Source organism: Platalea leucorodia, assembly GCF_965183815.1.
Source record: "Platalea leucorodia genome assembly, chromosome: W".
In the NCBI taxonomy this organism is placed as follows: Eukaryota; Metazoa; Chordata; class Aves; order Pelecaniformes; family Threskiornithidae; genus Platalea; species Platalea leucorodia.
The window spans coordinates 1524269-1537848 of NC_138859.1; the positions used below are offsets into that span (position 1 = coordinate 1524269).

Here is a 13580-nt window from a genome sequence, read left to right on the forward strand (position 1 = left end):
AGCAGCTGGTTCACTCTCCCAGGCAGAAAGAATTACTTTTTAATTGAGAACGTGCCGCTGCCACGTTAGGAGCAATGCCCATCAGCAGCACAGGAGAACCCCCAGGCTCAGCCCGGGGAGCCGCAGCGCTCTTTGGAGGAGGCAATGGTGTGACCAGAGATCAGGGGAACCGGAGCGGGACAGCCTGGTGCCTCTTCAGCTTCCTTGTCCTGGCCTGGACACAGCATTCCCACGGGAGCGAGCTGCCCCAGCCCTGCTGCCGGTAGGGTTTGAGGTGGGATTTGCTAAACCAGCGCAAAGGCCAGGATGGGCGCTCCAATTTCCACGGCAGAGCTGAGCACCGGGCAGTACCCGATGGCACGGCAAACCTCCCCAGCTGAGCTGAACCCGCGCGTTTGATGCTGCTCCCCTCCGGCTGGTGCTTGCAGGCTGTCCCGGGGATTTGCCCGACACACGGTAAGTTCTTTGGCTGTTGCGGTAACTGAGACCTACTTTAAGTTTTTCTTAACCCTGTTCTTGATTAACAGAAACAAGCCCAGGTTCATGTGAAATTAGTACCTGCATTGCCTCAAAATTGCATCACCAATGCAAATGCACGTGTGGAAGAGCCCAGCGCATCAGCCCCCCGGTCCAGGAGAAGGGCCACACGCCGGCAGGGGCTGGTGCTGCCCGCTGCTGCCAAGGCACGGTCCCCCAGCCCTCTGCCCACCCTGCAAGTGCAGGCAGGGAGCTCCAACTTGGTCCTCGGGGCCCTGTTGCTCCTCAGTCTCAGTCCAGGCCCTCGTCAGTCCCCCATCTGCTCTGGGGGAGCGTTTGTCTCCCTGTCCATCCTGGAGGACCTGCTCATGCTCCGCTTATGCCACCAGATGGTGACAGCTCATGGTCCCTCCTGCGCTGAGCCTCGATGTGATGCTGAGGCCAGGGATGCAGCCAAATCCTTGAACCTCCCAGGAGCAGGGGACGGTTTTCCCCATTTTCTGCCATTTGCAAACACCTTTACTTCTAAAGGCCCAAAAACCTGCATCCTGTTGATGCAGTCAAGCAGAAAACTATCCCCAAGGAACAGCAGCAGCAGCAGCCTGTCCCCTTTCCATCGCGAGGGTGCAATCCCGTAAGGCCCATTTCAGGGCCAACATAAAAAAGTCTGAGACAAAAGCTCAGCGTGGCCGCTCTGGGGGAGAGCGGGGCCGGGAGCTGCTGTGCAGGGCAGCTCCCCCAGCTCACGGGGGTGCACAACCAGAGCCCCAGCAGCCTTGCTGGCAGGGCACCGGCAGCACAAAGCGGCCTGGCTGTTGGGCGATGAGCAGAGAGGAAAGCAGGGCTGGGGTTGGCTCTGCTGTCATCAAAACTCCCCCCATGTTCAGCTTGCATCCAGGTGCGTTACCTTCCCCCCTTCTCCCCGTCCACGCATCTGTCATCCTGGAAAGAAAATATTCAGTGGGTCTTGGCAAGCTGAACACTTGCCTGAACCAGCAAGAGGCTGCTCCTGAAGATGGATGCCCAGCATTTGGTTCAAATATAGCTCTGGTGATTCACGGGGCTAATTCAGCCTGTCCTCTTCTGTTATAACTTAATCACTTGCACATTGCCTCGCGCAGGTCTTTCACTGCCAGCCAGAGATGTCTTCATTCTGGGATGCCCGGGCTTGGAGCCTGACGTGGGGCTGCTCCCGTAGTTGTGCCTCCTGCACGGGGGCTGAGCCGCCCTGCACCTTCTGCATCACCCTGAGCTGCACAACCCGGGGCTCCGCGGGCTGGGAGAGTGCAGAAGACAGGCGGCGTTCATGGGCCTGGCAATATCGCACCTTGCCCTCAGGCTCAGGGACCAGGCGTGGTCCCAGCTGAGACTGAGCAGAAGGCACGTGTAGAAAGTTTTTGGGGTGCTCTGTGTTAGAGCTGCCCTGTTCCTGCTCCAAACCTCGGTGAAAGGTTGCCCGATGTACGCAGCTGGGAAGAGGCAGGGACTGCAGCCGCGGTGGTTCCTGGCTGGCTCCCGGGAAGGATTTGGGTCTGGCAGCCCTTTCAAAATCTGCTCACGGAAAGTGGGTGCCCGGGGGCCTTGCTTCGCAGAAGGGCTAGGCTGGGGGCTCCGGGCGGCCCAAGGCTCTGTCCGTGGGTGCTGAGCAGGGAAAACAGCGGGGTGCAAGCGCTGCCTTCGCCCCTGCCTGCACCACGGGGGCCCGAGGCTTCCCCGGTGCGACCGAGAGCAACGGGGGCAGAGCGCGGAGGCGAGCATCCCGCCGCGGCACGGCGAGCGCCCGCCGCGCGCAGCCTGGGCCGGTTTCGGGGCGACAACCGCCTAAAAACCCGGCGGGGACCCCCCCGGCGGGGGGCTGGGGGGCGGCCCGGCGGCGACTACAAGCCCCATCAGGCCGCTGAGGAGGAGGAGGAGGAGGGTGGGAGGAAGGCGGGGGAGGAGCCGGGAGGAGGCGGCGGGGCGGTGCGGGAGCGGCTCAGTCCGGCGGCGGCGGGCGCACGGCGGGGACGCGGCGGCGCGGGCAGCGGCAACGGCAGCGGCGGCCGTCGGGGCGGCCGCGCCTCCGGGAGCGCCTCCCGCCGCCACCTCGGGGCCGGCCCCGCCATGGGGCGGCCGCTGTGAGCGCGGGGGCGGCGGGGCTGCGCCTCTCGCCCCGGCCGGGGCTCCCCTCCATTGTTCCCGGGAGCGGCGGGCACCGCGCCGCCGCCGCCGCCCGCGGGGCTCCGGTGAGTACCGGGGCTGGCCGGGACCGGGACCGGCACCGCGGTGGGGAGCGGGACCGCGGGGCAGCGCTTTGTGCTCCGCGGGGATGGCGGCGGGGGCCCGATCCGGGACCTGGGGCCGCCCCCGTCCCGCCGGGATCCCCCGCGGTCGGACCCCCCCCGCCCCCCGGTGCGCCCGTTCTCCGTGGCGGGGCGGCTCGACGGCGGCACCGGGCGGGGGGGCGGCTCCGGTTTGGGGGAGCTGGGGGTTTGCGGACACCGGGGCGGTCCGGTGTGCCTGGGCCGGGGGGCCCCGGTTTGCAGCCGCTCTGCGGTCGGAGCCGCTCGGCGGGCGGCAGTTTTGAAACGCGGCGGGTCCGAGCCCGTCCTTCGGGCCGAGCCGGGGCTGGAAACCTCCCCGCAGCCCCGGCCCCGGGCTGGGCTGGGGCCCGAGACCCCTCCCGGCTGCGGGGGAGCCCGGCGGGGGGGCTGGGGGCTGTTTCCCGAGTTGCTGCCTGGCCCCGATTCCCAAAAAGTTGCTAAGCGGGAGCCTCGCGGCTTCCAGAAGAAGATGGAAAAGGAGCTGGGTTTGGTTTTGTTTAAGATTTTGGATCCTGGAGCGTTGCGGTGGTCATCGCGGATGGAGGTGCTCGGAATAACGCGGTCCTGGAGTTTGTGTTTCCCTTTGTGCTTGCAGGCTGCCCGCGGGGAGGTGGGGGGCTCCGAGAGCCTCCTTTATCCCAACTCTTTGCGGGGCTCTGGGAATCGCTCTCGTTTGTACATGGCGAACGCGACGGGAGCGCGGCGTGGCGGCCGAGCGCGCCTGCCATACTCGGTTACCCGCTGGGCCGATGCGCGCAGCCCTTCAGCACCCGGCTGGGTTTCGGGCGGCGTTTTTGGTCGCGGTGTTTGTGATTTTTGCCGTTGGGGCCGCGGGAGCAGCCAGCTGGCCTTGCGCGAGGCAGGAGCGGAGCTGGAGCAGGGGCTGCGTGTCCGTGTGTGCCGCGTTCGGGTTACACCGAGGAGCACTGAAGCCGCTTCGCGATTCCCTTCTCTGCCCGGATTGTTGAGTTACTGCCCTGTGTCTTGAGTGTCACGGCTGGCTGGTGCGGCTTCCTTCCCGTCAATGTTTAAACCTTAACAGTGCCGTTCGCCCAACTGCTTGCATGAATAAAACAGACGGGCTCGGAGGCTGCTGGCCTGCCAGGGTCCCAGCCAGAGTGAAATTGGGATTTGTGCTCAGGCGGAGGCGGTGATTTGCTCTGGCTGGAGGTCTCTGGGTGCTGACCAGCTGGATGCGAGCGTGCCTGCAGAGGAGCGGGGGGCAGCCACCCTGCCCAGCCCTGGGGATGCTGCAGGAGTGCGGCCCCCGCAGACCGCTCTGGCTAGCAGCCATTTTCCCCACACAGGAGCACTTCCTCCCTTAATCTCCGTGGTGGCTGGCATGCACTGTTGCCTTTTCGTTGTGTTGCTCAGAGGGGATTAAAATAAATAGTCCCTGCCCTGGTGGGGCGATGGCGGGAGCAGCGCCGTTGCAAACGCAGCCCGCGTGCGCATCCGGCGGCTCCAGGCTTTGCTGTGTGCGAGGTGCCGGCCCCAGCCGTGCTGGGAAGGAGCCCGGGCTGCTTTCGGGTGTGAACTGGAGCTCCCTGTTTATTTATTTAGCTAAAAATGTAAACTGAACATTTTAATGATGATAAACACAAAAGCTGTATTGCCTCCAGCCCCAGCTGGTTTTCCCCCTGATGCTCCGGCCTCCCAAGCCCTGGCTGCTCGAAGGGGCCACTTGACCGGGACTGGGTGGCAGATGCCTGTCCCATCCCAGCAATTCAGCTTTCTGCCCCGTTGGGGACCTTCTGCTTCTGGGCACGAAGGCAAACGCCAACAGCTGGGGCTATGTGTGCTGGAGAAGTGTGCATCCTTCCCTTCCCAGCAGCTTTCCTTGGGGGAGCTGAATGTAGCAGAAACCCCATCCAGCTCCTTCCCAGGCTGGATACCAGGCCCCTAACTCTTCCAGGGGATGGCAGGCTGTGGTTGTGTCCCAGTGTCCCTGTCCTGGACCAGTCCGCTGCCAGAGCAGTCAGCAGTACCAGCCCAGTAGAGTTTTTCAGGTCCTGATGGATGCTCTGCAGACCTGAAAATCAAGCCCTCGGGTAAGGATCCCTGAATTTGAGGATGCTTCTTAAACTGAACTGGTTTTACAGAGGTCTGTGGGTAAGGCTGGGCTTTTCCCCATCCCTCCTGCCCCGCATGCCGGGCTGCCCCACTGCTGGATGCCCACAGTGTGCAGTGAGCTCGGTGCTTAGAGATACCCCTGGCAGCTGTAAGGCCTCGCGGCAGGCTGCAGCACGTACGGCCGGGAAGGGTTAACGCCGTATGTGTGCTGCACAGTTGGATATTTATTTTTCCAAGCATGCGTCTGCTTTAAGCATTATAGTTTTTCCCTATAGTTACATTTGCAGTTGTGTTTGCTTTTTACTTCAGCAAATACTTGGTTCTTGACCTGAGCCGCAGGCTGGGGCAAGGAGCGCTGGGCGAGGGAAAGGCTTTTCTCCGCGTCGCCCACGAATTTTGCCTTTGGCGTGCCCTTCTTCCCCAAGGGCGCCTGGAGGGCTGCTTGTCTTGAGCCTCAGAGAAAAATTGAGTCTCCTTTCTGTATTTTGGAGCCTGAGGGCATCTGTGCGAGGCAAGGTCTCCTGCTGGCAGTCACCACCTCCACCCCAAGGGATGCGCGGCCCCGAGCTGGGTGCAGCCCCCCACCCCGGGCTCCCCAAGCCTTGCAGACCTGGGAGCCGAGCTCAGATTCTTCTCCCTGTTGAATTTGGCCTTGCCCTGTTGTTTTTCTGCTTGCTGCGTTACACGCTGGTCGCTGGCGCCGAGGCACCCCAGCGCTCGTCTGCCTCCGGGACGCTCTGACGTGGTGGATGCTGCGCAGGCCAGCTCCGCTCCAACGGGGCGGCGGCGGCTGCGTGAGCGGAGGCCGAGCTGCCCCGCTCCAGAGCCGCACCGAGCCGAGCGGCGGCAGCTACCCCGCCATTGCAGCCGGCAGCACGAGCGCACGGAGCCGGCTCCCGGGGGATCAGATCGGGGATCCCTGCGGGACAGCACGGCATTGCGGGAAGCCCCAGGCTGAGCCTGAGCTCTGACCCCCGGGTGCCCCAGCCAGGCGCCCTGCTCCGGCACTGGCTCCTGCTTTTGGCACCTTGGATGCATTCCCCAGGGATGAGCCATGGGACGGGAAGGGGCTTCCCCGCTACACTCAGCTCAGAAGCTTTCGGCACAGGCTGCTGCCCGAGCATGGAAGGTCCCATCTTGTGCCGCGTCCTTGGGACAGCTCAGCCCGGTGACTCACGGGCGTGGGAGAGGCGAAAGCGCAGCCCGCGGGGTCCCCGAGGACAACAGGGGAGACAGGTTGCACAAGGTTGTTTCTCGTGGACGCACGGGCGCGCAAGGGCTGCGTGACAGCATCTTCCCCGACGCGCGGGTGCGCGGGGAGCGCGTGCCCCTGGGAGGGCGCGCAGGTGGGCACAGGGGTGTCCTGTCGCTGCTCCGAAATAGCTCCGTGGGTGTAATGGCCGGTTGTAATTGCAGCCTCGGAGGCAGGTCTCCGAGGGGCAGTTAGCCCTGGCTCCACTCTTACTGCTTCCATTTTTAGTTGTTTGAGTCCACCCCTGAGCAGTAAATTGCAGTGTGCTGGGGCCACGGGGAGCGGGGACGGTGCCCAGCAGGAGCCAGAGACCCACCCTGCCCGAGCTGCCGTCCTCCCGGGCGAACGGTTTCCTGTCGGGATTTATATAAAAGTTGTATAAACACGGAGAAGAGCCATGCCGTTTGCACAGGTAGGAGCGCTCTCCCCGCTTCCTTGCCGAGCAGGCACAGAGGAGCCCCGGGGGGCAGGGGCAGGTGCCGGGGGGCTCCAGGGCTCCCTTTTCCCCTGGGAAGGGTCTGCGCTGCCCCTTCCCTTCAGCATCCGCTCGTCTCTGAACACTGGGATTTCCTAGGGTGCTGCTGAGCCTGGCCGGGGGGAGCCGGCAGGATGCTTGGTTTGACCCCCGTGGGCAGGATGCGTCCCTGCCCTGCGCCTCTCTGCCTCCTAGCAAAGCCAGAGCTGCTGCCACCTCCCTTTCTGCCCCAGGGAGCTGAGCATCGGTCCTGCACTCCCTCCGCATCTTGGCAGGCGTCCTTCCCTCCCTCTCCCTCCCAGTGACTCTCCCAGCCGCGGGGCAGCTCTTTGCTGCCGAGCGATCCCTACGCCATGGAAATATGCTGCTGTCGAGCCCCTGAATCAGCTGGAAGGCGCCCGCTCCGAGGTGTATCTGGAGAAGGGCTTTGCTGTGCGCCGAGCCAGCACTGACTCATTTTTCAGGAACTGCTGCTTCTGGAGGCACTGCGCTCCCCTCCCTCCATCCCTCCATCCCTCCCTCCCTCCCCTCGGCGCGGGGCCGGCTCGGGAGGCCCACGCAGACGCTCCGCATTAGGGCATGTTCCGGGGAGCATGTGCTGTCGATAAACAAAACCACTTAGAGACAGAAAATAATTTCCAGAAATACCGAAGGCTTTTTTTTTTTTTTTTTTCCATGAAGAATTCCACCTCCCCCTTCCAAACCCTGATAAATTGTTAACATTCAATAACTATTTTAAAGCGTGCTGCCTGGCGCCTGGGAGCGCTGGCGCTTGGAGATAACACCGGTGTTTGCTGGGTGCCGCTTTTCCCTGCCTGACTGCTTGTGTCAATATTTTGGGTCCCAAATGCTCCTGGCCAGAGCCGGAGCAGTTGGGGCAGGGCGGAGGCAGCCGGAGCCCCCAAACCTGCACCCCGGCTGGGTTTCCTTGGGCCGCAGAGGCTGTTCAGGGGGTCTGAGCTCCCCGGGCAGCACTGGGCGTTAAACGGGAGCCCTTTGGGGCTGGCGGCTGCTCAGCCCATCCTCCGGGAGAAGCCGGTGCTTCGAGCACGAGGAGCGAAGGGGCTCGGAGCAGGAGAGGCAGTGGCCGGGTGGCCGGAGCTCCGACGGACCGAGTGCGTGGGGAGGATGAGTAGCGGCTTATTACTCACTACGATTATTACTCACTGTTTTGAACAGCGCATGTTTTAGACAGGCGCCTTATGGCAAAAGGAAGCGCTTGTTCACACGGCAGGTTGGGAACGGCTCGGCACGGGGCGTCGGGCAGCACGAGTCGGTCGGGAGAGGAACGGGGTGAGCTCAGGATACTCGGCAAGGGCTGCGGGGCATGGAGGTACGGCTGCGCCCCGGGGCAGGGCTCTGGCCTCTGGCTGCCGGAGCCTGGAGGAGGGTTTTGGGGATGGTATCATCCTGTCCACACCCTGGTCCTTCCACTTTTCCCGGAGCATCCGCCACCAGCAGCACCCTGGCCGGCCCAGCACGGCTGTGCTTGGGTTGTGCAATTAACTGGGCAGGGATCTCGCCGGCGAGCTCTTCGGCAAAGCCCAGTGGGACAATTAAGGACGGCCAGTGTCAGGACCTCCATCCCAGGCTTCTGCGGAGCCGCAGATGTGTCGCGGGGGTGGAGCGTGGGGGTTTGCTCCTATCCACACTGCTGGGAGCAGTTGGCCTGGGGCGGCCGGGCTTGGGCTTTGGCTCCAGCGTCCCCCTCGAACGTGTTTCGGCAGAGCTCTGCGCTCGGAGCGTGGCGGGAAGGAGGGACGGTCAGAGGGAAGGAGGGATGAGGGCTGTGAAGGGCACATCCCTGGGGCACCCTGAGCTGGGATCGGGCTCTGCTGGGTCTCTCTGTGCCCAAACCCGGCTCTGATGCCTCCCCACACAGAGCGGTCCCCTGGCAGGGGACAGGGACCCGAGGGGACGGGCGGGCTGGAGAGCCCGGCGTGAGAGCTGGCAGGGACGGGAGCGAATTGCAGTATTGGCCGTGGAAGCCGGGGGATTTCTCCCCAAACGGCCACTCCAAAAAACAGCTGTCGGTGGAAAGAGATCCGCTGCATGCAGGAGCGGAGCGAGGTGCTGGCTAACCCCTTCAGCTCCGGGAAGCCGTTTCCATGGGGGGTGGCTGCGTGCATGCCCTATAGATCCTATAGGGGATGGAGGGGGCTGGGGTTTGCAGCAGGACCTGCTTCGCTGGGGGTGCACGGTGACGTGGACAATGTCAGATTTTGGTCTGGATAGGTGGGATTTGCCGCAGCGATGCTTTGGGTCAGCCGCAGCGGAGCAAGGTGCTGCTGGTCCTGGAGTTCCCAGGGTCCCGGGCTGGGTCCCGGCGCTGCCTGGGGCGTTTGGGGCAGAAGATGATGTGGAAACAAGGGGGAGAGGCAGGAGGGCATTTCCCTGCAGGCGTGCTCGCGCAGGGGAGAAGCAGCCTTTCAGAGCCCAGCAGAAACATTTCTCCTCTCCCACAGAACTCGTCAAGATTTTGAGATTATTTTTCATCTGAGCAAAGTTAAAGAAAACAAAGACATTTCTGGGAGCTGCCACACCGTGATGACGCAGCTTGGGCCAAGGGGGGCTTTCTTTCCAAAATTTTGTGGCATTTTGATCTGTATGGAAGTTCCTCTTTTCAGCACAAACTTAGTGCAGGAAGAGGAGAGCAGAAATCTCCCTTTCTTTAACCGGTGTTTGAAAATTTCCCCCACCGTTCTGGGAGATTTTGCTGCATTCGATTCTGCTTCGCCAGCGGTTTTACTCTCGACACATCAGCGCTTTTATGGAGGAAAAACATAACCCTGCCAGTCAGCGCTGGGTCGCTTCAGGCTGCGGAGGGGTCCGCGGGGACCTGCCACCGCGGGTGCGGGGCCATCTCGCTGTCCGGGCTGGATGCTTGAGGAGCATCGCCTGCGATGGCGAGCACATCCCACCCGCGGAGCTGCGTCCAGGGGGCTGGATGGTGGGATGTGGGGGTGCATCTTGCCCTGCCCTGACTCTCTTTTCCTCGTTCGCAGCTCGGAGGGGCTGACGGCCCGGCGGAGACCCCCCCCGCGCCCGCCCGGGGCCAGCCCGGGGTCCCCATGGAGTGGGAGTTGCGGAGCCCAGTCGCCGAGCAGTAGCCGCAGCAGTGGGATGTTTACCTGGCGGTGCCTCATCCTTTGGGCTGTGCTGGTCACAGCCGCGCTCTCAGCTGCCAGGCCGGCCCCCACCCTGCCCGACCAAGGTAAGAGGAGCAAACCACCGCGGCCGCGCCGGGGAGCGCCCGGCTCCCTCGTCCTTTGCGTTTCTCTTCTGGCGATGAGATAGCTGGTCTCCCTCGCGGAAGAGGCAGAGGCTGGCGCGGGGTCCGGCCACGGGGACTGCAGCGGGGGCACGGGCACAGCCCTCGGCAGCAGCACGGTGCCGCGTGGCTGCCTGGGAGCTGCTGGCCGGTGCCAGTGGGGATGTGGCACACGTTGTCTGCTGAAAGCAATTTGTGTAGACCCAAAAAGCACGTGCACGGTTCCAGCATTGCCCGTGGATCTTTTGAAGCTGGAGGGAAATCGTGGCAAGGCCTGACGTTGGTTTGGAGAAGGACACAAAGCGCTGGGGGCTGTGTCCCCAGCGTGTCACAGCACTTGCTTCCCTGGGACGATCTGCAGCCCAAGATGCGTGTGAAGCTTTCTCCCACCACTGGGGTGATCCTGGGCTCAGCAGGGGGGGACAGGGATTTGGGCACAGGGTACCAGTGCAGGCTGTGCCAGCTGGCAGTGCCTGGGATGAACACGCCCCGTGGAGACCCCCGGGATGCTCCAGCGTTGCTCCCAGCTGGGGAATGCCCACAGGTATGGGTTCAAAGCCAGGGCTGGCTCAGACGGTTCCTGCAGCCCTGATCTCTGCGCCGCTATGAGGCATCGCTGGGGCTGGAGAGCACAGCCCCAGACGAGGGCATCCCCCTTGTTTTTCATCACTGCTTTCCCCTAAAAGCCTTGCAAGAGCTTGTGGCCCACGATGGGCAGGCTGGGGGTTTGCTCCTGCCGCAGCCCTGCAAAGCTCCGGGGCGCAGTGGCACCCCAAGATGCAGTGGATGGGCTGAACGGGCCACCTGGCCCAGGAGAGAGCTGGCCCCGACAGAAAGCACCGCTCTAGCATTTCAAAGCCTTGGCCTTCCCCTCGGTGAGGCAGAGAATAAGCAGACCAGGCAGCGCCGCGCAGGACTTCTGACTTACTGCCTTTTGGTTTTAATTACCCAAGAATGTCTGGTCTGTGGGGTACTGCTTTTCTTTTTAAGGCTCGCTCCCCCTTCCCTCTTCCTCCCACCAAAACCCCGAGAGGCTGATTGCTGGTGTTGCCGGCACGGTCCCGGCGCTGCTCAGCGCCCCGGTGAACAGCCGTGCTCCCTGTGCCTGCGGTCCCTTCCCGGCTCAGGGCTTGGGACAGGGCAGGAGCTGGCGCCGACAAGCAAACCGCGCTGTGACGGGGGTCCCCGCGCCGTCCGCTGTTGGGAACGACTGGGTGATCCCGGCTGGAAGCATGCCGTGATGCTGTGGCCAGCGGGCCGGGGTCGGTGCCTCTGGTCTGAGCAGCAGGTACCCTGGGCACAGGTACATCCCATGAGATAGCTGGAGCTCTGCGTGGTCCCTGGGGAGCGGCAGAGCATCGCTCACAGGGACCATCTCCGAGATTTTTCCATTGGCATGCGTACTCCCTGCTTCTGTAAATGATGCGGTTGACAGTGGTAAACATGTTTTTCTCGGGAGATTGCTCTTCCTGGAAGAGGTTTCCTGGCGGCGTTTGGGGTAAGGATGCCTCTCGTGCTGCCGGGAGAGCAGCCCTGGCGGCTGTCGCGTTGGGAAAGCTGTCGGGGGGTTCACGCTGAGGGCTCATTTGAGCAAAGGTGGGGTTCGGGGTGTTTAAGGAGCCCTGCAGCCCCCGGAGGGTTTGGGGAGCAGCGTCAGGCAGCAGCAGTGGAGGAGGAGAGGCTGGAGAGGAGGGAGCTGGTTCCTCGCCAGCCTCATGCCAGGGCTAACAATAACCTCTGGAAACGTTTCCCGACACGGTTCTCACCAGGGCGGCCCAATTAGTGCCACAGCAGGAGCCCGGCTGGGGCAGAGTCCGTCCCTTGGCTCCGGGGCTGGCTGGTGGGAACAAAATGTTCCCGGCAGGACATGCGGGATGGGAAGAGCCGGTCCTGGGCCAGGACCCACGGCACCTTGCAGGTCACCTGCCAGGACGGGCTCCGGATCCGGCCCGGGGGAGTTTGGGGTCCCATGGGGTGTGCACTGAGCTCCCGTGCCGTGGGGTATCGTGTCCCCAGGGCTGGGCTCCCTGTCCCCCTTTCATCGCCACCGGTTCATGAGCATCACCCATGCTGGCTGGCGGGCAGCGGCGGCCGCGCTCGGGTCCCCTCCGTGGCGGAGGCAGCAGCTTTCCCGGACTTTGTTCTGGATGTTTATGGGGTTTCAGTTTACTCCCGGTTCTGAGGCAGCTAAGCTCCCTTCTCAGGGAGCGAGTAATCCCCCGCGCCCGGCCAGCGGCCCCTGCCTCGCCGCAGAGGAGGATTTTCAATCGCTGGCCCGCCTCTCCTCGTGGCGTGGGGAGGGGGCTCGGGAACTCTGCCTTTGTCAGGGGCTCACTCCTGTTACTGAAAAATCTGCAGCAAATAAAATATTAATGGGCACTTACTGCATTTTATAGTTACCTAAATTTGGAGGTGGTAAAAAAACGCTAGTTAAGGGGAAAAGCCAAGAAATTTCCATGAGCAACCTCCATCGCCCTCCCTCACAAAGCCGGTCTTTGTCTTCAGGTTAAATAGAAACCTGCAGAAAATTGCCGAGGGGATTTTTTTCCTCTCTCCCTGTCTGCTTTTGTCCCTGCTGCTGTTCAGGCATTTCCACCGCTCGGGGTCTGCCTCATCCCTGCCTGGGGGGTGCTGGGGGTGCAAAGCAGCTGAGCAGGTTTTTGTGGGGAGCCAGGCGCTGCTGTGTCCTGGGGTGGGGGGGTCCTGCCTTGGGCAGCTCCTTTTGGGGCACGCTGAGCCCTGACGGCCGCCCCGGTGCAGCAGATGCTTTCCCAGGGGATGCATCTGCCCTCTGGAGCAGGGGTTTGGTAGAGGGGCCCAGGGCTGCAGCCCCCCACCAGGCTCAGGGCCCCTGTCGGGGCCGGGGGCTGCCCCGTCTCCCGGTGCCGCAGTCCGCCCAGCCGGCCGCAGGCTCAGCCTCCTCCCGGCCCTGTCTGCGGGGCCAGCGGGGGCCCTGGCTCCTGGGGAGCGGGGCTTTGTTGTGCCCGGCTCATCCAGGGGGGTCTTGATCTGGACCCAATGGGAGCCAAACGTCCGGGGCTGGGAGAGTGCTCAGCCCGGGCAGCTCTGGGAACCTCGGTGAGCATGGGGCTGTGCTGCCTCCTCCTCCTCCTCTCCCCAAAACTCGCTCAGTGCTGGCGGGAACATTGCACGTGAACCTGGGGGCTGCAGTCTGTGCCCCCCACCCCCAGCAGCAAAGATGCTTGGGGCTCTTGGGCAGAGCTGTAGCCTGGGACGTGCTGTCACCAGCCACAGCCTCCCCGGAGGCGGCACAGCGAGGGTCCTTGGCTTGTCCCACAACGCTGCTCCCCGGGTGGGCTGCTGGCCCTCAGCTGTGGCCTCTCCTCCTCATTTCCCTGCTGTCCAGCCGCCCCCCACCTTGTTTTTGCAGCTCTCGGTGTCTCCCCACCCATCCCCACATCCCCCAGGGGATCAGGTTTGGAGCAGCCCGCTCCCCGCTGGAGCCCTACGAGCAGCTTAAACGTCCCCTGCCAAGCCCTGAAGCCTCCTGCACTTTTGCTGTTGATGGCAGCAGCCCAGGATCGTTACCGGAGCTCGGGGGGGCCCAGCAGCCCCCACCCGCACCTCCGAGCCCTCCTGTCCCCCAGACCCCGATTGCCACAGCCGCTCTGTCCCCAGCTCCCCGGGGCATCGCCGTGTCCTCTGGGGCATCACGCTGCTGGCCTTCCCCTCCCAGCCTGTCGAGCAGGCATTGTTCCCCACCTCCCG

The 13580-nt window shown here is 63.5% G+C and overlaps 1 protein-coding gene across 1 annotated transcript in view; it reads left to right on the forward strand.

Moving 5' to 3' along the window:
• Nucleotides 1–2646: 2646 nt before the first annotated feature.
• Nucleotides 2647–13580, forward strand: part of LOC309601524 (fibroblast growth factor receptor 1) — a 30644-nt gene continuing 19710 nt past the window's right edge. The window contains exons 1-2 of the mRNA XM_082334569.1: nt 2647–2702; nt 9586–9794. Coding sequence (XP_082190695.1) covers nt 9704–9794 — 91 coding nt within the window. The 5' untranslated portion in view covers nt 2647–2702; nt 9586–9703. The remainder of the gene's footprint in view (nt 2703–9585; nt 9795–13580) is intronic.